Source organism: Pleurodeles waltl, chromosome 3_1 (genome assembly GCF_031143425.1).
Source record: "Pleurodeles waltl isolate 20211129_DDA chromosome 3_1, aPleWal1.hap1.20221129, whole genome shotgun sequence".
Classification (NCBI taxonomy): Eukaryota; Metazoa; Chordata; class Amphibia; order Caudata; family Salamandridae; genus Pleurodeles; species Pleurodeles waltl.
The window spans coordinates 161,850,550-161,873,170 of NC_090440.1; the positions used below are offsets into that span (position 1 = coordinate 161,850,550).

At 42.4% G+C, this 22,621-nt stretch overlaps 1 protein-coding gene across 2 annotated transcripts in view; it reads left to right on the forward strand.

Moving 5' to 3' along the window:
* Positions 1-3,282: 3,282 nt before the first annotated feature.
* Positions 3,283-22,621, forward strand: part of ACSBG1 (acyl-CoA synthetase bubblegum family member 1) — a 450,391-nt gene continuing 431,052 nt past the window's right edge. Inside the window, exon 1 of one of the 2 annotated variants that reach the window (XM_069222050.1) lies at positions 3,283-3,474. In XM_069222050.1, coding sequence (XP_069078151.1) covers positions 3,395-3,474 — 80 coding nt within the window. In that variant the 5' untranslated portion in view covers positions 3,283-3,394. Of the gene's footprint in view, positions 3,475-20,418; positions 20,695-22,621 lie in introns of those variants that run through there. The other variant, XM_069222049.1, reaches the window with a different exon arrangement.

Consider the following 22,621-nt stretch of genomic DNA (forward strand, 5'->3'; position numbering starts at 1 on the left):
ACTTGTCCCCCTCTCTGACGGTAACCTCTGGTCCTGAAACCTCTCCCTCTTTGAGGATAGAATTGAGGTCTGAACTCGGGGGAGTAGAAAGAGGAGCCTCTGAAGCTGCCACCACGGTAGGTGAAGCGGCCGGTAAAGCGGCTCCTTCCTTTACGAGCCCTGCCAAAAACCCTAGAGTTGAAAATCTTCTTCATCGAGGTTTGGGCTTTATCCAGTGTTGTAAACGTAGAAACATATCTACTGAGTTCTTTGATGAACGAGTCCCCAAAAAGAAGACCGCTAGCCTGCAGTCCTTCCTCTCTGGACGCCAAACTGCCCAATTTAGGTTCTATTTTGAGCAACAGACTCTTTCGTCTCTCCTGGGACATGGCAGTGTTCGCATTTCCTAATAAACAAATTGCCTGTTGGGCCCAGTTGGACAAAGCATCAGGATCAATTTGTGTACCCTCCAGCCTGGCATCTTCAGCTAAATCGAGAATTCTGGTTAAAGGACCAACCAAATCTAAAAGCTTGTCCTGACACACGGACCACGCACGATCAACTCCTTTTTTCGGATCCTTTCCAAATTTAGAGAAGAATAAAAGCATATTAGGATCTATCGCAGGAGTGGAAGTTATGCTGTGCGGGAGGGAGAGACGGGGACATTATGATCGCAATTTGTTTCTTGTGGCTTTATCCAAAGAATGCCTTAAATGACACAAAACTTATTCCGCCACATGATCAGAAGGAAACCATTCGGTGGAATTTGGGTGATGAATCAAAGTGGGATCAAACATTGGTTCTCCCAGAGCATCGAGAACAGTAAAATCATAAACACGAGAAGAACTCGAATCAAATGGAGAATTTTTTTGCCTTTTCTCCGAAGGCCCTTGCCAGAGATCATCAGGATCCTGAATATCATCAAAATCCCCACCATTATAATCCATATCGTCATCAGTATCCCTCAACTGCGTTATTTCAAGAGGAGAGGGATCCGTTTCCACCGTATTAAGCTCCTTACGGGGGGAAGGACCAGCAACCTGGGGAGAGTCATCAGCGCTTGATTTCGCCTGAGCTTTTGTAAAAGAGCGTTTTTTGCCCCTGACAGTTTCAGAAACATCAGAGTTTTGAGCGGACAATTTTTTTAAAGATGATTCCAATTTTTTGGACATTTGTAACATAGATGTAGATACCGCCTGTTGAACCGTATCCTGAATAAAAGAATTCAAATCTGCACGTAAATTGTCCAAATCAACTTTACTGGAGCTATCCTCTCCTTTTTTAGCCATTATTAGCTAAGAAAATAAATAACTAGTTAACAAATAAATGAAGATGCTAGGCAGAAAAATATCCACAAATTGAAAAGAATGCTAAATAAATTCCAAAGGAAATGCGTGAAGAAAGGGTTAAGTTAAATAACACCAAGAAAAAAGAGTGGGCGTGGAGAGGACAACACTCTCTCAGGGGAAAGAGGTGTGTCCGGTCTCGCAATCCCCGAGCCGGAACAGACGTGAAAGGAAACCTCCTCAAAGCCGCTAACAACGTTGGACCGAAGGGGAGAAACTCTCCGATAAAGCGAGAGTCTCCCGTGAATTCCCCAGGACTGCCGAGCTGCTCCGAGGTAAGCGCTGAAGTGAAAGACGCTTACCTCAGGAGCGCGAGGCGGGAGAGCCGAACGTTCTTCAGAACTTTCGGCTCGGCCGCGAAAGCGCGACGCGAGCGCTTGAAAACGGCAGTAAATGTTAAAGAAAAACAAAGGAAACGATTCAAATATACATCTTAAAAACAAAGGTTTTTTAAAAATAAACAAGTAATGATTATAAGAAAAAAAACAAGTACTAGAAAATATGACAATACACAACATGTAAATGTAAGATGAGGTAAAAGAACTTATCTTGACTGCGAGCAGCAAGAAAAGAGGACTTGTTGTTCGCAGTTAAGATAATTATTGTGGTTGAACGTTTTCCATTGGTTATTCTTTATGACCTCATCATTTACATCATTCGCTATGTTTCATGGGATATGTAGTTTTGTTTGGTTGTCTTGGCTGCTGTTTAAAATAAAGCAAGAAAAGGAAGCATAATAGGAGCCTCCGTTCTTGTAATAAAATCACCTGGAGTGGCATTCACATTTTAGATCTGCCCATAGGACATGTAATGACTGGAACATGCCCTCTGTCCATTGCTTTTTTTGGCAGTGCCATTCGTGTTTTTGAGTCGGTCCACAGGACAGATATTGAGGGCCTGGTTTAGATCTCAGCAGAGGGAAATACTACGTCACAAACGTGATGGATATCCCGTCCACCGTCTTACGATCCCATTACATGCCATGGAGATTGTAATACGGCGGACAGGATATCCGTCACGTTTGTGACGGAGTATTCCATCCACTGAGCTCTAAATCAGGCAATATGTGTTTGGAGTGTCAGCAGCCATGAATGATGGCATTTTGCACCTTCATGTCCAATTTTACACTGAAGTTGGAGAGCATCAATGGGTAGTAAAGAAGTCCTTTTCCAGCAACCACCATACCACACAATAGCCCACCAAGGAGCTGAGGGTTGTTGTGTGCAGCAAAGGTACAAAATATAGAGACAACAATGCAATTTCATAGATTGAGCATCACTTGTGTAGCTTGGCACTAAATCCACAAACAGCACCACAATTTCTACTGAGTATAATGTAAAAGCTGCCCAATCCAAGATGGCCGCTCTACACTTGCAAGATGATGGGACTTAGCAGATACATTACTGGTATACTGATGAAGGGCTCTGAGCCTGAAGATTCCACTGCTTGAAAAGCAGCCAAACATATTTGATGCTTTTGTTAACGTTATTGAAAGGTCAGCTAGAGTTTAGTTTCTGGTTATGGCACTTCGAGCAGTCAGCTGTGGTACAGTCATCTGCATAGTTTCCACAAACATTTAGTGCATTGGATAGACATGCTAACACTTCATCAGTTTTCTGTTTCATGAAATAAAAGTAGTAAGGCAATTTTGTCTGCTTCTGAAGTGTGAATATTTTTTAACAGAAATAATATTTTCTAGTTGACTCACTTTTTGTGAATAAACTGACACGCCTCTGTTTTAGGATGGCTGCCTCTCATACTCTAAACTGAGGTTTACTTTGTCTTTCTTTTATTTTCATAACTTCATTTTGACAGACAACTCTGAAGGTGTACATATAGCACCACACGTTGCTTAGTTTGCAGCTGCAGCGTCAGTCAAGGAGGGAAAGTGTGCAAGCTGGAACAAGCAGCGCTGTTCCCGCTGGAGGCGTGTCGGTCTCAGTTTATGTAGCTCCACTGCTAGCTCTAGGAACGAGAAGCCGACGCCTACAAGAGCAAGCATACTAAACATTATTCACAGGTTACTGACCTCAGCAAACTCTCAGCCTGCTACCTCTCCCTCCGCCACAATGAAGATCCTGAAAGCTGCTGCCCTGGCGCGGATACTGGGCTTCACGCGCACCAGGCAGATCCTGTTGAACGACTTCAGGTAGTGTTTTGGAATTTGTCCAAATTAAACCATATGCAACAGTGCTCATGTTGACTCTGGCAAAGCCAGCCCAACAGAGAGAATTATTTACTACACTGTTTCGTAGCTCAAGCCCATGAGGTAAGAGCATTCGTTGCAGTTGGTGCTGGCAAGCCTGCTTTGCAACATTTGATCGCTTTGTATATGGAAAACGAAAACAGCCATCGTTGCAGCCACATGAGTAGATTTTACAGTCCTGTTGAAGTAGTGATACTGTTCGCCTGAGTGACAGCTCACTATTAGAAGTACATATCTATGCTTCCTTACAAAAGCGCATGCGCTCCCAAGACATCCTTAAGATCCCGAATAACCAACGCTACGAGCGGCCTTCTAAGCATACAACTTGCTTTTGCAATGAAAACGGCACCTTCATGACTACTCTTGGCGAAAAGCATAATTATTTGACAATGGCAAACAAGAAATATAGGTGAAATCCTGTTAGCAGCTAATATTTTAAATCTTAAATGTTTTTCTTAAGAATGTAATCTCTTGTGTTTCAAAAATACTCACAAGGAAATTACCTGCTTCCCAAAGGACTCTGGCTTTTTACAGGTTGCGAAGACTATTCTGTGTGTGAGTGTATATGAATATATATATATATATATATATATATACTGCATATTCACTGAAAAAACAAACATGTTATAGTTAGGTTTTGAAAGAACACAAAAACTAATGTTTAAAAAACACTGGAATTCACCAGTTATAGTTAACTTAGCTGTCTATAGCTTGTGTCCCGACATGCACTGCTTAGGACCTCACATAATTCGTCACTCGTGACATGTAAAATGTCATCTTTCCTGACAAAATGTCATAATTGATAGCCCCGGATGACATAACTGATTACATGATCTGGCCTACTGCTCCTCAGATTACTCTATGAATTGATAAATAAAAATAAAAAAAAGTAGGTAGTAAAGGTCCACAAATATATTCAAAATAAACTGACTATACGCATATGTGTTATGTACCAGAAATAAACAGTGCAGTGCTAGAGACAAGTCTAATTTAGTTTGGTACAAGTTATATTGTGCACACTTTAGCTACCAGTCAAGTTTTAAATGCAAGCAGTAATTCTTTTGTACACGGTAATGACTGAGCACAACTAGTGTGAGTTGCACACATATGTTTTACATAGTTTGTGGTATACATCAACGGCCTTTTGCCAAAAGGTGCAAAAAACTAAAGCTTCTCTTTACAATTCAGTATTCACCTGTGGATGTCAGTGCACAAACTGACTTTAAAGAGTGGTCATGTAGCGCTACCATCATTTTTTGTATAAACCGGAGATTTATAAAATGCAGATATTTATTTCAATTCTGTGACATACATTGTTGTAGAATGTCTAATATATTGGAGACTCCCCCACAGGCGGTTCAAGTTGCAGTACGATTTTAAGTGTAGTTCTGATGGTGGATGCCATTCTGCTCATTTCAGGAAAATGTGTAGGGTAACTTTTGGCTTCTTGGGCTTGGCCTTTAAACATATATTCTCAATCTCAAGTCTTCTTGGCAACATTTCTTACATCACAGGTAACACAAGATAAGCAATTAGCGGCATTCCCCCACTATTTGTCAATGCGTGACATTTATGTCCCATGGTATGTTCTCCCTGTAATGACTTAAGGTTCTGGGAAAGATTTTCATCTGTTCGTAGTTTCTTAATAGCTTGCAACACAACTTTAACTGTAAACTGAGCTAAGCCTGTCCGGGGAGCCCCTTCTATTGGGTATGTATGTGTTTGAGTAAAGGCATACTGTTGGCCTTTATGGTGCACGTAGTCAGACTCGCCATCAGAAAGGGTCTGGGGCAGACTATCCATAATGTCATGTTCTGGCCACTCTCCTCTTGAGGTGCTGTTTATATAGTGGGTAGGGGGCGCTGCATGTTCACGCTGATTAGGCCTTAGTTTGTCGTCCCCCTCACACCTCATGGTTCACAGTTATCCCATCTCTGGTCTAGCTCCTCTTCTGCACTCCCGGCGCTTGTGCTGTCTTGTTCCCCTTGCGACCCCAATTCTGGTGTGGTTTCCCAACCATTCAACTATAATCCCAGTACCAGATTTCCATGCCATCGCTATTCTACATGTAGCCAAGGCCAGGGCTAAGTCTATGAACCTTGTACCCAACCTACGCGTAGCAGGTCTTGGGAAATTCCCCAGGAAACACGCTACCATTGTCTGTGGGGGTGCCCACCCAATCCGGTCCGCAAGCTGCTGTAGTGCTGCCACCCAAAACACTTGAATAAGGGGGCACTCTCACACCATGTGTTTGAAATGGGTATCCAGTGTGTTACATTTCAGGCAGTGCCTATTTTCCCCTCCGTAGATCACCTGGAGTCTGTGTGGGGTGAGGTACGTCATGTGGAGATGATGAAACTGTATGCATTTTAACCTAATATTGTGCAATAATGTCGAGGGTAAGCAAAAATGTTATCCCATTCCGTGTCTAGTACATCATGCCCCAGCATCCCTACCCATCTGGTTTTGAGTGCGTTCATGGTCAATCGCGTCATGGCAGTCAACGCCTTATATATCCACGTCACCTGTCTTGTGGAGGTGCCCAATGTTAACAATGTGTGCAGTACTAGGTATTGTGGGGGTTCTTCTCACCCCGTTCCCCATAGGTCTCGTAATGCGCACACTAATGCCTCATATAGCAGAAATTGACCAGGTGGGAGAAGATATTTTTCAACCAGGTTGGCCAGTCAAATCAGTGTCCCCATTTCAAAGCAATCTCCTGTCGTTGCCATCCCTGCCTCTGTCCATACCCTTAATTGTTTTTTGGTAAAATAGCACAAAGGTCTTCCCAATGGTAATGCTCGTGTATACATCGGGGCTCCCCGCGCTCGTCTTGTTCCCCCACGCCATCCATGTTTGGCAGCCTGTATCAACACTCCCAGTTGATGCAGCTGGGTCTCATGGCGCAACAGTTTAGCAAGAAGTATGTTCTGCTGAGATGCTAGCCCCAACCGACACAAGCTCCGGTCCTCTATTTCATCAGTCCATCTGGCCACCCATTGTAGTTGGGCAGCCTGATAATACAACTCTAAGTCCGGCATCCCCAGTCCTTTGTAAGATATGCAGTGAGACTCTGTGCCTGCCCCCATTCCAGATGAGGTCTCCTAGCAGGCTATTACATTGCTTGAACCACGTCCTTGGTAATTTCACAGCGATGTAAGCTAAATAATATAACAGCCTAGGCAGCTTCACCATCTTGGAGAGTGGTACCCTAGGCATCAGTGGCAGGATCAAAGTTCTTCAAAATGCCACACTAGCATGTACAGAGCACAGCGACCTATCTAGGTTCCCTTCCTTCATATCTTCTAGTTGGTGGTATATTTGTATTCCTAAATATTTAAAGGTCACTGGAGCTCACTGTAGTCCCGCCAGGATATCACATGAGGCTGGTGAGTCCCGCTGGCATGGGAACAGATAGGTCTTGGTTCTGTTGACCCTAGGGCCTGAAATCATGTTGAAATCCTCCAGGCACTGAATTGATTGAAGCGCTCCCGCTCTACCATTGGATAAATACAGTAAAATATAATCAGCATATAGGGATATGTTGTGTTCCAGGCCCTCTATTTTGATACCCTCTCTCTTCCCGTTTTGACGAAAGTGTTATGCGTTGGGTAACTTAATTCACTATAGAGAGTGCTGCATAGGGCCTGAGCATACCTTATCATCTAGTAAATAATGACCAAACTGTTTTTTGAATGGTGTTCGAGGCTTAAAAAGGTTGCTGATTGCACTAACGTCTACAGAGTCATTACATTTCTTACTTACCCGAATAACACTAAAAACAGATCATAATATCTACTCAGTGATTTCACAACTATGCTTCATGGCCTGCAAGTTGAAACGAGTTGTGCCCATTAGCAGTAAGGAGGAGATAGAAAACTGCTTCTAGGTGTTGCTTGCTGATCAGGCCCCATTATAAAAATGTATAGCAAACTATTACATTTATTAGATGATGTCATCTATGATGCCATCAATTATGTCATTTGAGATGTCATCAGTGATACAACCAATGATAAAATTTAACATGTCATAGGTGAGGTAATATGTGAGGTCGTAAAGAGGAGCAAGCTATAGTTAGTTCACTAAACTATAACTGGCATTAATTCAGTGTTTTCTGATGTTATTACAATTAGCCTCTGTCTCAATCTAACACCCAACTATTAAGTCAATTCAGCTGTTGTTTTTTTTCAGTGACTTTATCTGTGTTTTTAAATACATGGTAAGGTCTTAGGGCCTAGCGTAATTATAGTGTTACTGTAACCTTTATTTTTTCAGTTAAAATATATATATACTTGTTTACCAAAATGTTAATATATTAAAATTAGGCAGCTACTAAGCAACTGCGAAGGTGGATAGGGTGTGTATGCAGATCCGGAAAGGCGATGCAGAAGTCTTTCTCTTTAACTAATTTAAGCCTCCTTAAATAACCTTATGCCTCATATTACTGAAAACCAAAACCTCCCCTCACATTTTTAGCCTGCTGTTTGCATGCCTGCATTAACATCTCAGCACTCATTTACTTCAGCCAGCTCTTCAGGAAATTATTTAAATTCAACTCCTCACAAAATGGCATTCATGAGTGCCTCTCTGTTGTCATGAATACAAAATGTTAGCGCTCTAGTTCATTATAACTCTGGTGTCCTGAATTTGAACCGATAGACTCCTACTAGTGTTGCACATACCTTTTTCACTCTCCCTGTCAAAATGTTTTGCTGAAATGGACAAGGAAGATGCTTGAGAACTCATAGAAATTTTGATCTCATCTTAGCTTTCTAGAGCATCCACCATAATTTCTATGGCAAAAAGAACCTCTTAATTTTTCTTTTACTGCTGTATCCTCTATAAGAAATGCTTACAGCTTTACAACTTTGAATCCATCAAGATGGTGTTATGTCACAGGTTGTCAATATGGCACACATTTGTCATAAATGCAGAATTCTAGTTACTCATTAGAACTCTGTGGCAAAGCTGCAGTTGATCACAAAGGAGTTTACTGGTAGGGTGCTGCTAGTAGTGAACGTGCGTTTTTCAATTTGCAGGTCAGGATGTTTTACAGAAATGGAGGCAAAAGAACTTATAGAAGATGTGTCCTCATTTTAGTTTTGTAGAACACTAACAATAAATCCTGTGATAAAATGACCCCTTCATTTTGTTCATTTCTAAAGGATATGTGTTACTTGTTATAGGTTTGATTCCGTCAAGATGGCGTTGGTGTGTCACACTTTTATCATACTTACAATTCAGAATGTTAGCGCTGTAGTTGTTTATTAGATCACTGGAAACTGTAGTTGATTACTAGGAAGTTAACTGACAGATTCCTGCTGGTGTTGGAAGTACTTGTTTCACTCTGCATGTCACAATGCTGTACTTAAATGGATGTAGAAGATATTTGAGAACAGATAGAAAATGTGTACTCATTGTAGCTTTTAAAGAGCACTAGCCAACATTTCTATGACATAGCGAACCCTCTCATTTTGTTCATTTCTAAAGAAAATGCTTTACTGCTTCAATTCCACCAATATGGCATCCGGTGTTGTGCCACTGTTTTGTCGTAAATACAGTGTTAGCAGTCTAGTTGTTCATTAGAAACACTCTGGTCAAGCTACAGTAGAACACTGGGGCATCAAGAGGCAGATTGCTGCTTTTGGAAGTACATGGAAGTACATGGTTTATACTGAATATCAGACTTTCTTCTTTCATGGTTGAGGAAGCTAGTGCAAACATTTGGAAAATGTGCCATCATTTTAGTTGATGGACACATCCATATAACCTCTATGAGGAAAGCATAAAGGAAAATAGTTTCCTTCCAAACACGGTCCATCAAATCCCAGTAGGGTCTGCATTTTTCAAAGGGGAAATCACTTTGGAAATCACCGTATTTCCTAAAATTAGCATTGGTACCACAAACATCTTTTATTATCCTTTATATGTGCCGGTTTTTGTGAACTTCAGAACCTAGCAGTCCCCATAATTCATTTTAGTGGGAACCATGTCCCAGAGTCCTGTATTGACTACTAAGACATTTCTATGTTTTTACCGGACAATCAGGGGAGGTGGTCCCTCTGGGACTCTCCCACATGCCCCTGAGTGTGAAGGTAGGCTCACCTTGCCTCCTTATATATTTTCTTTTTCAGGACACCGGGACCATAGCCTAGAGTTATCTAATGGTGCCACAGCATATTGTTGAGGTTGTGGATAGCCAATCAGGATTGACTAATCCCCATTACAATGGCTAATTAGAACATATCTGTACAGGAACAATCCAAAAATATATTTTCTTTAACCCCTTTGTGACCACCAGAGCATGCCTTTAAATGTGAATTTCTCAAAAACAGTTGACCAGATATACACCAAACAATTAAGCGCAGACTCTCTGTATACAAATGTTCAAATTTTCTGCCACATTTGGTGTAATTCCATTCAGCCATTTTTTTCTGTATCACTTCCCAAAATGTCCTAAGGTAATTAACATTTGAAATCAACCTTTTGCATCCCTCATTTGTCTTGGCCCCCGGTTGACAAATGGGTACTAAACTTTCCTGGAAGAAGTTGAGTGTGGTGAACTTTTTTAAACACGTTTTGTGAAGCCTTCAGCAGGAACATTATTATCAAAACAAAAGCTGCTCTTCCTCTTGAAACCGTGACCTAACTACAACTACACAGTGACCACTGCAGTTGTGAAATAGGCAAAAATATTTGCAGGTGCAAATCGATGTGATATGTTAAGGACACCTTTGGCAACAATACACTGACATTCTATTGAGAGTTTCAACAGTTGGCTTATTAACTTTCTAGTGATACTGCTATATAAGTTAAATGTCATATCTGGGCTACTGTGTGGGCTCTATCTTATGTCAGAATATCAATACCAAAAATATCACCTAAGTATTGTGACTTAAGTATTGTTCACAAAAATATCAATCTATTGGTTGGAGAATTTAATTAAATGATATTTAGGACACTATAATTTTGTCAGTCAGTATCTAGGTACCATACCACAGTGTATGCTTACACCACGCACACGTATGGCTAAAGTATATCACTGCAGAGAAGACCATTCTACTCTAGCTGGCTGTAGTTGAAAACCATAGCTGTGACACATTGCAAGGAAGAGTGTTTTGCCATATAGGAATCCTACTTTTATATATTACCTAATTCACCCGAAGTGTGTTTTCTAAGCTTACAAGGCTGATTATTTAAACATATACATAAAATGGGGCATACTAAAAATGAAGAAAATGCGAACAGTTGTATATCAAAAAAGTTGCTTGTGTAACCCAAATTACATTTTCCAGGAACAGGCCTGATTGTGAATAAAAAATATTTTTCATCACTCAGCATCGGGAAATGGCAGGGAAATAATTCAGAGTTGTTTTTCAGCGGTTACAAAGATATAATTCCATGACGAAAGTAGATTAGTGAAAAAGCAACTTTTGAAAAGTGTACTGTGTGGTGTCCGAGAGCAATGTTGATTCAAACTAGTTTTCCGGGGGCAGAGCTAGCTGTCGAAGTAGATGATGGCGCCTTCTTAGAGCTATGCTTGGGTTACCCTTTGTACTGGCAATAACATTCACTAAGTGACACTGGAGATATCAAGTCCGACCCTGAAAGAAGTGTGGCAGTCTCAGGAACTGAACAAGAAGTATCCTGATGGAGGTGAGGCATGAATCAGCATGAAGCCCTGTTAGCAAGTGGCTAGTAGGTGTGTATTCGCAGAGAGCGCAGGCCCTGAAACAATAAGACTATAATTGTGAGGCTTGGACTCTCCCTAGCCCAGAACAGCAGTGGTGAAGATTGGCTATAGCTATAATGGTAACTGTGCACAGACAGGGCCTGGTGGGGGTCATGGTTACAGAGAGAAGGCTGGTGTCCTTGAACTGGCGTGGTATTTTTTGAGGGAAGCAACTCACTCCATTGTGTCATGCCTTAACTGCAACCTTAAAAAACTTTGATTGGGACAAAGAATGGATGCTATCTGTACAATGGACTGCGTAGTTGGCTAAACTGTTGCAGTAAACAGATGTGGAGGCCCCAATAGAGTGCTGTGGTATGTAATAAATGACCTTACACTTTGAAGCAGTCTGTCTGATATCCAACATTTCCACTATGAAGACCTCATAGACACCAGGTGGGGGTTGGGGAAGCCACAAGTGAAACAGGTTCACCCAACGTGAGAATTCTGTCTACATTAATCGGGTAGAGTAAGGCCAGTGATACGACCGCTTGACAGTAAGTGCCAGAATCTACACAGACACAGAAAGGTACCATACGTAGCTTCCAAACCATAAAATCCGAAACAGAGCCTGAGAGTCCAAGATGTGAACGCTTCCTGGACTGAATGAGATCTATACTGGCTACATCTGGCCCCATGAAAGCACCCCCAGGTGGACTTTTTATTTATTGATTCTCTTGTAGCTTCTCAGTGCCATAGTCTCTGAATTAGAAGCAGTTCTTACTCTAGGCAGTGCAAAGAAACATTTCCTGAAATACTAGCACTCAATGTCCTGATGTTGAGACCCGCCCACCAACTCATTTAAAGAGGCAGTTAGGGGAAAGTAGCAGAAACAACCATAAGAACGAGTAAAGTTATGCAGGACTCAACAATAAAAACCATCATTAAAGAACTATTGGCAATGCAATCTTCCACCTCATCCATTTAAAAAAACACCTCCAAAACCTCAACAGAAATTGTCTCCATACATTCACACCTATTAGCCTTCAACTCATGCCTGAATGTGACTGAGAAAAGGCTGGCAAGTATTGAACAAAAGTTAACAGCCACAACAGACTGGGAACAAGTCCATTACTACATGCAAGCAAAATGTATGGATCTGGAGGACAGAAACAGGCGGGATAACCTACGTTTTTCAGGTGTTCCTGGGAAGATAGAGGAGATGACCACATGGGTTTTATGCTTCAGGTTATTCCCGAAATCATCAAGCTAGAGCTGTACCCGCCCCTGGAAATGCAAAGGGCCCACAATCCGAATTCAGACCAACCCCAACAAAGGCACTCCAAGGCAGGTAATCATCTGCTTTCTATGTCATCAGTAAGCATGGAATGTGATTAAGAAAGCCAAGTAACAAATTCTTTTTATATATGAGGGTCATAAAAGTCATTTTAATCAAGAATTTTCCTGTAAGACCTTGCTGAAATTGAAGCGCTTTCTGTCCTTGAGACTCTGGTTGAAACAAATTGACATCCACTTTGGCCTGCTGGATCCAGCCACTGGCTACAATGCTGGTCACTAAAGATTACTGCACAAAAGAATTTGATCACCCTGGCCAACTTAAACTGTTCTTGGTTACTTTGGCTCCTGTGGACATGGATACAGCACAACCAATAGAGATGCATCACTGACTAAGAAACAGCACAGATGAGATAAATCAGTCTCATCAGCACAATAGAATAAGGCTTGAAGAAGGTACTAAGAAGTAGTCGATTGGACCCAAACGCAGAGACTGGTTGGTGGCAGCTAGAGATATGTCCAGATTACCTGATTACCTTTGAAGTCGAACTGAAACAAACATCCATATTATGTATTGTCATCAGGCCCCACTGAAGGGCAGAGATGGAATGAGTCGGTCTTATGACAGATCGGTACAACACAGGGATATGTGGCACTGGTGGCAAACCGACAGGCAGTACTACAGTATGGTGAGGGCTCAGGGTTTGATTGGGGAAAACATGTTTTGTTGAACGTCCCATATCCTATATAAGGTTGTATCTGGGGGAAGGGTCCAAGGCAAATTGAAGCAAACAGGTGACTTTCCAATTATTATCAACCCTGTCACTTAGGGTGCCCCATTGAGGTCATGCAACACTCCGACTTGCCAATTGCAGTTTCACAATGGCATAATGCAAAGCATGTTTTTTTCTGTAGATGACTACTTTACCACCAAGTAACAGTGGGTTTACCAGTAACGCTTGCGGTTCCCTCCTGAGAATCACATATCTTCCACAGACACGGGTCTTTTGGACAAAGAATGGATACTTTTATGCAGTTAACAACTCTGGTCAATTTTAGAGGATACAATTGTGACCACACTATGTAAAATCAGTATCTTTTGGTGCCAATACTATGCACCGACTACACTAGCCTAATTACGCCCACAGTAAACCATCCTATCTGATACTACCATTCCATCTGACATATTATTTCTACTGTATTGAACTGTTGCAGAGCACCTTTATGTAAGTCACAAGAGATCTGGTGATTCTCTCAGTCAATGTAAAATGTCTCACTCACTCACAGCATTCAGCATAAGAAAATATTATCACTCCTTCATAGATCCCGACGGGACATGTCTTTGATTAAGGAGACACATTATTTCCAAATGGAAAGCGGGAACTTACGAAGAGACTAGGTTGGAATAGAATATCATGACTGCGGTAAATCTAGGCCTGATGATGCAACCCCATTGGAAAAACCTTATCATAAAAGGGGGAAGCTATTCTGATTCACAAAAGATTACCAATGAGAGTACTTCATACGTGGTTGAATCCAGAGGGCCATTACATACGAATTAAGCCCACTGCCCAACATCATACACTGATCTAAGGCTCCATCTATGTCTCGATCAGGGATGAAAACCACCCAACTGTCCCAGGTGCTAGACAGAATATGAATCCCAGTGTCCAGTACCAAAGTGCTTCTGGATGAAGCCTGGTACCTTGTCCTGGACCTCATACTAGATAAATCTGACCACCATGGGACACCCAGCCATAGAGACAGACACATGTTCAAAACATTTGTGACCGACTACAGACTAATGGATCCATGACTATTGACCAATCCCACTACTCGCATTATGCTTTCAATTTTTGTGTACATGGTACATGGACTAGAATAGACTTTTATTTGGAAACAGACACCTTTTTGCAAACTGTAACAGAAGTGGAAATTGTACCAAATGGCACTTCAGATCATGGTGCAATACAAATACGATTATTACTAGATATTTCTTCACCTCATTAGGACAGTGGCAGTTCAGTACCCCTAGATTCAAGGTACCTGATGCTAAGTGTAAAGTGCAGGGACTACTGAAGCAATGTCTAGAAGAGAACTGACTCTCAGTGAACTCCCCTCATATCTTATGGGAGAAGGGAAAAGTCTAAGTAAGAGTAAAACTGATGTCGGACCAGACTATTAGGAGGCAACAAGCGCTTGCTACCCAGAAAGCTTGCAGTAAGGAGAGGATATGGCTTGTGGCTAAGTGAGGATGTGGCGTTACGGCCAGAGCTGCCAACTTTGGAACTGGGAACCCAGGTTTGAGTCTCAGCTTTGTGTCAACATCCTGTTATTCTGGTCAAATCACTTAATCTCCTGTGCCTAAAAATGAATGTGACCTTTGTAATGTAACTGGTGCTCATGTAAATTGTTCCAGCACTTTCGGGTCAAGTTTGCACTATATAAAACTTCAAAAAAAAAGCTCTAACTATGAGAGGTAATTCTACTTACAACCCAATACGCCAACATTTCCAAGACAAACTTAAGGAGCTATTACAAAAGAAGTCTGAACTCAACTAACTATACACTCCACTAGCAGAAAAGACTGTGTTTTACTTATAGATATTTTATCTGCTTTTGGTGGGTTTTATAAGAACTTGGCCATGGTAGAGTGCCTTGAAGCCCAATAAGAGGAGGATGACTTTCTCTCTCAGGTTGTCTTACCCAAGATGGCCCTAGAAGATGCTGCAAGCCTATGTGAAGTTATAACAGAACATAAAATTGGGCAGGTTATTGATTAACTCCCTTTCATCAAGGCTCTGGCAATGGACGGCTACCCAGCTGAATTCTACAAAAATCAATAAATCCTATTTGCTACCTGAGGTTTATAACGCCTTAAAAGCTGATATCCTTAAACCAGACAAAGATCCATGTAGCTGTTGAGTTATAGACCCAATTACCTACTTAATGTAGATCCCATGATTTTAGAAAAAGTATTACTTCACAAATTGAAAGGAGTGTGCCCAAACTTGATACACACAGACCAAGTTGGTTTCATACCAATCCACTTAAGGACACTAGCACATGTGTTGTAGCAAGTACGTCTTGACAATGAAAATAAACTAGTGGTTTCACAACATGCTGAAAAGGCCTTTGACTGGATGGAGTGGGGTTACTTATTCAAATTTTGAAAGGCATGGGAGCTCCCCCTCCACTTCAGAGCCACCAGCTCCCTCCTAGAATTCATAAAGAAACTGAAAACCTGACTGTTTAACTAGGCTCCACTGATACAAGTCAGTTCACACTTTCTACAGCATCTGGTTACTTTCCTAGGTGTAAGTACACATTAAAAATAAACATAACACAAGATAACATAACATAACACACCATTGCCTAGTATAACATAACATAGCATGACATAACAGACTTGACTCTATCTGCAGGGTCATCCCCAAACTTTTTGCCTTTTCTCTCCTGTTTTCTGAAGCCATTTTTGTTGACTTTTAGGACTCTGTGCACTTTACCACTGCTAACCTGTGCTAAAGTACTTGGACTCTCTCCTGTAAAACACAATAAAATTGGCTTACACCCAATTGGCACATTTAATTTACTTGTAAGCCCATATGAAAGAGGTAATACATGTACCCCAGGTACTGATTGTGCCACCCACTTAAGTAGACTGGCAAACATGTCTTAGCCCTGCCATTGAAGCCTGTGTGTGGAATGTTAAACTGCCACTTCAACCTGACAAAATAAACCTTTTGCCATGGCTAAACATTTTTAGGTGGAACACACAAGCGCTTCCGACCTGTTGTCGTCTATTTTGTGGGCTTCAACCATGCCCATCTTGCACCCATCACTTTCATTTATTTGTGGGTTTGCCTTTCAAAATTCCCTTGATTTCATTTGTCAAAGGCATGCATACATGCATACATCATACCTTTTCCGGTGTTTAACCCTCCTCGAGAGCACTGGCCAAATACTGTTAATATACGCAGCATGTTTTACACATGGTTTCTGGACTGCTTTCTTTTATTTTTAGGTCGAGGTTCTGTTTTGTTACCCCCCTTCGTGCCCCGTGGCGCTCCAAGGCTGCAACCTTTCCATTTGTCCGGCGTTTCTGAGGGAATGCGAGCAAGGCAAGTGAAACAGTGGCATTACTGCTCCTCTCTACTGTGACATTGGGGTAGTTGTTGACCTGCGGCACCGGGTCTGTGTCAGTGGGTGCTCACCACCTTCCCCTCAGTCACTCCGGAGGAGCTGCCATAGCTGGGCCTCAGTTCCAGTATAGACGGTCTTCTTTTATTTTTTGTTGCAAAAACAGTTAATGAAATTGGCCGATTTAGCATATCTTCCTGGTGTCCTGAAAACCAAACTGTGGGAGGCTCCTGTGTAGCATTTAGGATTGCTTCAACTGCTCAATGCTAATTCGACAGGAATGTAAGCAACTCGCAATCGCATCTCACCCCACAACAGAGACCAAAATACGTTCTCTCTCTAGAAAGAACATAAATTGCCAGAGTTATTTTGACATTTTTACATTACATGCACTTTTTGCCTAGTACACGTTCTTTGCAGCAGACATATTAATCCTGTGCACTACCTTATGATGACTCCAAGCTTCCACTAGACAAAAGTGCATTGTGTTTCCAGAAAGAACAGGGTTGACCAGTTAATGTAGCAAAAAAAAGTCTAGTTATGTATTTACAATGCCAACTCAAGTAAATGCGAGACCTATTGCATTACAAATGCTTGTTTAAAACATGTAAGATACCTGCAGGGCAGGTACTACACAGCCCAGAGGTCAGGGTGCAGTGCAGTTATAATGTTGGCCATGCACTTTTGAGTTTTACATGTCCTGGTCCACTACTTCAAGGCATACCTTTCCCATAGGATAACATTGGGTTACCTTATTACATATAATAAGTGATAAGTTTAAATTGGGAGCAGGTAGGAATGTTGTGTTTGGGGGCTACAGGATTGTATTTTAGAATCCTCTTTAGTGTTAAAGCCTGATATTAAGCCACAATTCTGTAAATGCTGCTTTTAGAAAGTAAGCCTTTTCTTGTCCCAACTATTTGGTGCCGGCAGGCTGTACCCTGGGTCACATGACTAGGTGTATCTGGCAGTTGGTCTTTATGTATTACTCCCAGACCATGAGACAAAGGTGAAATAGGTGTTGACAGAATAGACCATCTCTGAGTTGATAAGAGGCGAAGTTGTCACCTATCACACATGCCCATCAGAAATACTCTGCCTCAGCACACTTACAAAGAGTTCCACACTAGTTTTTTGTGCTCCCCGACAAGCTGGGGGTAGACAGGGAGCGGGAAATTCCAGACATCTCTGTATTCGGGAGGGTTCCAGAAGCTTCTCTCTCTTCAAGGTGGGCACCGGGTATAAGTAATGGACTCTCAGACCCAACTCTAGATCACTTCTGGACCTGTGGACTTTGCAGGGAAGGATTGCCCAGCATATGAAGTCTGCCCTGCTGCCCAAGCTCTCTTCTGCTGACCAAGGACTCCTTACTGCTCAAGGCCTGCTGTTGCTGCACCAGGAGTCTTCTGCTGCAAAGAGCTGCCCTGCTGAATCCAGCTGCCTGTGTGGACCCAGAACCCAAAGAAACCAGTGCTGCTTATCTTATCCCCTGCACAGACGCATATCAGTGCAAGTCACTGCAAGCCCAACTAGCTTCTTCGACAACGACGCAGGACTTCATGAAGCAGGGCCTCACATTGCAGTTGTTCATTGACAGCCATCAACTCTGGCGCTGTGCGACGCATCTTAACCCGGGACCTTTTATTGCAGCTTTTCATTGACAGCTTATCAACTCTGGCTCGTGCAGCTTGATGCAAGGACTTCGCATCTAGACACCCAGACCCCAGGTACTTTTCAGCAGACTGAACTCAGTCCTGTATCTGACCTGCACTCTATTGCAGTCGATGCAATCTTGTGACTTGGACCAGGTCCACGGCATCAAGATTACGCACTAGTGGGTTTGGGGTTTGCTTGTGTTTCCCCCTGATAAGATCTCTAGTTGCTGCTTGTATAGGGTTTCAGCTCCCTCAACCAGCAACCCAATATCTCACAATAGCATGACAAGTTATTATACAAACCCAAATTGCCTGGTAGCCCCACTCTCAAGAGTGTAATCTACTTCCCCAAATAGGGCTTAAGGATTGGCCTCCTGGAGGTAAATAGAGCTGACTCTGGTAGCCATGAGGCTAAAGTGGTATTAGCTGCGACCTACTATCACAGACATGCTATCTGAGAGGGGACATGAACAGATGCCATCAAGACTGTTACAGCTGTTCTTCCTTTGAAGTGGAGAACCAACATGGGTGTCCAGGATCTGAAATCATTCGTTCTGAGAGCCTCCTCAGACATTCATCTGTGTTCCCAGCTGGATGTGAAGCTAGTTCTAGCACACAGGGATGAGCTGTTCCCTCATTTCAACAGGACTGTGCCTGAAAGGGAATGCCAGGCTCGTTCATGGGGCAGAAGACAAGTGCCAATTTGAATGAGGGCCTCTATAAAGGTTTACACTAAGTTGAAAAAGAAAGTGCTGAATAAGTAGGAACGTTGCCAGCGTTAGGTCCATGGTGTTTTCCAGTCATTGGCTAGTCCACAAGATAAGCATGGCATCTCAACACCACCTCCTCATACATTTCTGGACATATCAAGACATCTGGAAGAAGAAAAAAGATTCTGCATGACCACTGGTTAAAGATGATTGAATGATCTCCTGTGGCTGACTGGTACCAGGTAATGGAACTATTCTCTAAGTGTCAAATGGGTGGCCTCTGTTGCTGTCCCATGGACGCTTTCTGAACAACAAGAAACTTCTTAGATTTGGGTATTGAGGCAACCTAAGACAGTAAGCACATTTGGTGGGCAGAACGTCTACGTTTGTCCTACACAGAGCTTTTTGGGGGAATTGAAAAGATATAGCCGGACCGTTCATTAGCGGTATCCAGCCTCATGGAGCCCTCCCAAGCTACAGCCTCCACTCTTGCCACGCTAGATGACTTTGTCTTTCAAAAAAGTGATTAAGTCAAAAGGTAAAACTTTTGTGGGGTGACAAAGCTACCCCAGTGCCAAAGCGATCCAAACAGCAACGAGTCTGCTTTGTACCACTCAGAGCGTTTGGCTCCAAAAGCAAGGAGTCAGTGGGATCTCGACTGTACTATATCTGACTTCAAAGGACATTCACATGCTTCAGCTTCTTGTCTCGCCCTAAAGGATTTTGGGAACTAGAAAAGTAACAAAGTCCCAAAGTGAAAACTTTGATCTGTGTGATCCATCAGGCTCACCCGACCCTGCTCCGTTGTGGTTATCATGAGAATCGTGCCTAGTTCATGGTCTACCTTGAACGTTATATTCAGTGGAGGTTTGTGTTTTCTTGGCACTTTTTTCCTTAAAACTTTTTAAATCTATATCTCTTGTGTTCCTTATCTGATTTGAACAATTTGTGTGTATTTTTGCATGTTAAGATTATCTTGATATTTCTAAATTGATTTGTAATTTTTATTGCGTTGTGTTCTTGAATTGGGTGATGTGTGGCACCGCTTGAATCTAGAAGACATTTCTCTAGGGAACTGCCTTCTATTTGTGCCATAGCCACCAGGGCCTGCATTACAAAGGGGATGCTCTATTCCTGCTTGCAAGGGCACACCTTTAAAAAGGTGCGCCGGGTGCAAACAGGTGAAGATGGGTAATGAAAAAGGTACGAAGGTACTCTTTACCTACCACAACAGGCTTCCCGGCCACATTCTTTGAGCATGTGCTGACTACCAATAGCGCCCTGCCCAACTCGGCTACAATTTACAGCTCACTCGTCACTTTGCATGTTAAAAGACTTCAGAGCTCATTGAAATTCTTCTCATGTCGGAATAGAGAAAACGGAATAAAAAGAGAACTTTCAGCAGTAAAAAGTTAAAGATATGGCAAGTTATTCGTGGAGACGTTTCTGTTCGCGAGCCACCGTCCCTTGCGCTGTTTCCCTCGTTTTACTTCAAGTGAAACAAACGCGTACTGTTGTTTGCCTCGAACAGCTGAATGGAGGGTTTGGCTAAGCCCGTTTAATTCAGGAGCTCTCTTGTGAGCAGCTTTCGGTGGGTTTTCGGCATGCCTTTCAGTGCAGAGCACGTCAGGAAAGAGGCAACAACGCCTACCGTCCGGCTACCAGCAGTTCAAGGCGCCTGCACGCACAGGTAAGTACACTGTGAATACCTTATGCTAATGTAGGCTCGAGTGCTATGTGTGGACTCGTGCGGAATTGGGAAAGTTCTCTGATGGTGTGATTTCACATGCAAGACCAAGCAGAGCAATTAGTCTAACTTGAATTCCTAGAATTGTTCATGTTGTATACTTGGGGCACGTTTACGACTGTTAGTTCCTCGTCGCCACCTATTACTGGTAACACACAAATAACACATATTATTCCCCATTCAAAGGTTTCCCAACTCAAAAATCCGTGACGTTGGTATCTGTTCCTGGGGCTGTAATCCTGCTCGTAAGCAGGAGGTTATGAATTATTCTTGGGGTTCTAAATAAACTGAGATCCCAAATCCTGGTACATAGAAAATCGTAATGTTTCAGCCATTGTCAGTTCCAGAGATATTTATTTTCACATCTGCATCGTACTGAAAAGTACATCTGCAATACGAAATGTATGTGCAAGCAACAAAAGAACCAAAATAGTTGCAATACCGTTTTGTCTTTTGAAAGTGACTATCAGGGTAGCTGTATTGTGCATGTAGCCAACAACTGCATGTGAGGCATTTTGCCAGTGTCCTTATGTTGAAGCTTTCCCCAGCAGGAGCACCAGATCTTTATTTCATGTCTATGAACAGCTCTTACCACGCACTGTCAGAAAAACAACTACTCCAGGATTAATTTGCATCCCCCAATGCGCTGAGTTGGTCAGTCAGTGGTGCTATTGCCTTCCTTTCAGCTGTCATTTAGCTTGGCAAGCAAAGTATTTCAAAGATGCGTGTGGGCAGGGCAAAAGGAACCGACACTTCAAACAATAGTGGCTGAAATAGATTGAACCAAAGCCCTCACTCTGTGTATTTGGGTATGTTGATGACGTGTATTACGGCAGACAACTAAAACTTCCTGTAGCCAGACCTAAGAAGATGACTATCTTTTCCACCAAGGAGAGATGCGACCGTCTCAACAGGTATAGAAATTGAGCATGAGGAGGGTTCCAACTTTCAGTTAAAACCAATTGTAATAAATAAAACACTATCAAAGGGAACCTTACCTTTTTAGTAGAAACCAGAGAACACCAGATTTTCCTGCCTCTTCCTATAGGCAGTTTTCTGTTATGGGAGTTCCTGCTATGACCCACTGAAAAGTCACCAAATTGGCCCTTTCGACCGTCTGCAAAGTCTTTGAAGCCACGTCCACACCTATTTGGGAACATGGCTCAACCCCTATGGATTTAGCTCACTCTTCAGTGCATGTTGCTGTGGAGTGGTTAGCAGGTTCACTGCTGAGTTCTGAGCAGCACGGTCTTAGTAAGGGCAAGCAAAGCTTTGTCCTCCTCACCTTCACTGACAGCGGTACTAAGCTTTCCTTTCCGAAAGCTCAGGTATCAAGGCTGTCAACAAAGATCACTGTGCATACAGACACCTCTAGAATCATTGTCCTGCACCCTATGCTCCTGTTCCTAGTTTTACATAGTGATGGTCTAAAAAACATGCATTTAGGAGCTGTATCTCCTTATACAGAGGGATCTCGTAAATTACTTGAGGAACCATGCTGAGGCCCAGAAGAGGCACAGTCACTGGTTTTGCTGAAACAGAGCTACCTACAGCACATACATTAACACAGAAAATCTGGGAGCTACAGACAGACTCTGAATAATTAGGTGACACACCCAGCTCTGTGTTTCCAAATATCTGCTGCAGACCGCACAATTTGAGGAAAAAACATGTGCAGGGACTAATTCTGCATCTGCATAATTAAATAGAGGGAACATCTTCCTGATTCAGCCCCAGATCACCAAATTACATTTGTGGTCGTACTACCTCCATGTCAAAATGGAGCTTGAAACCTGTGGTGCAGACACAAGACTTGACTCTTGACAAAATCACCTATAGAAACGATGTCAATGTATTTACTCTAATTGTA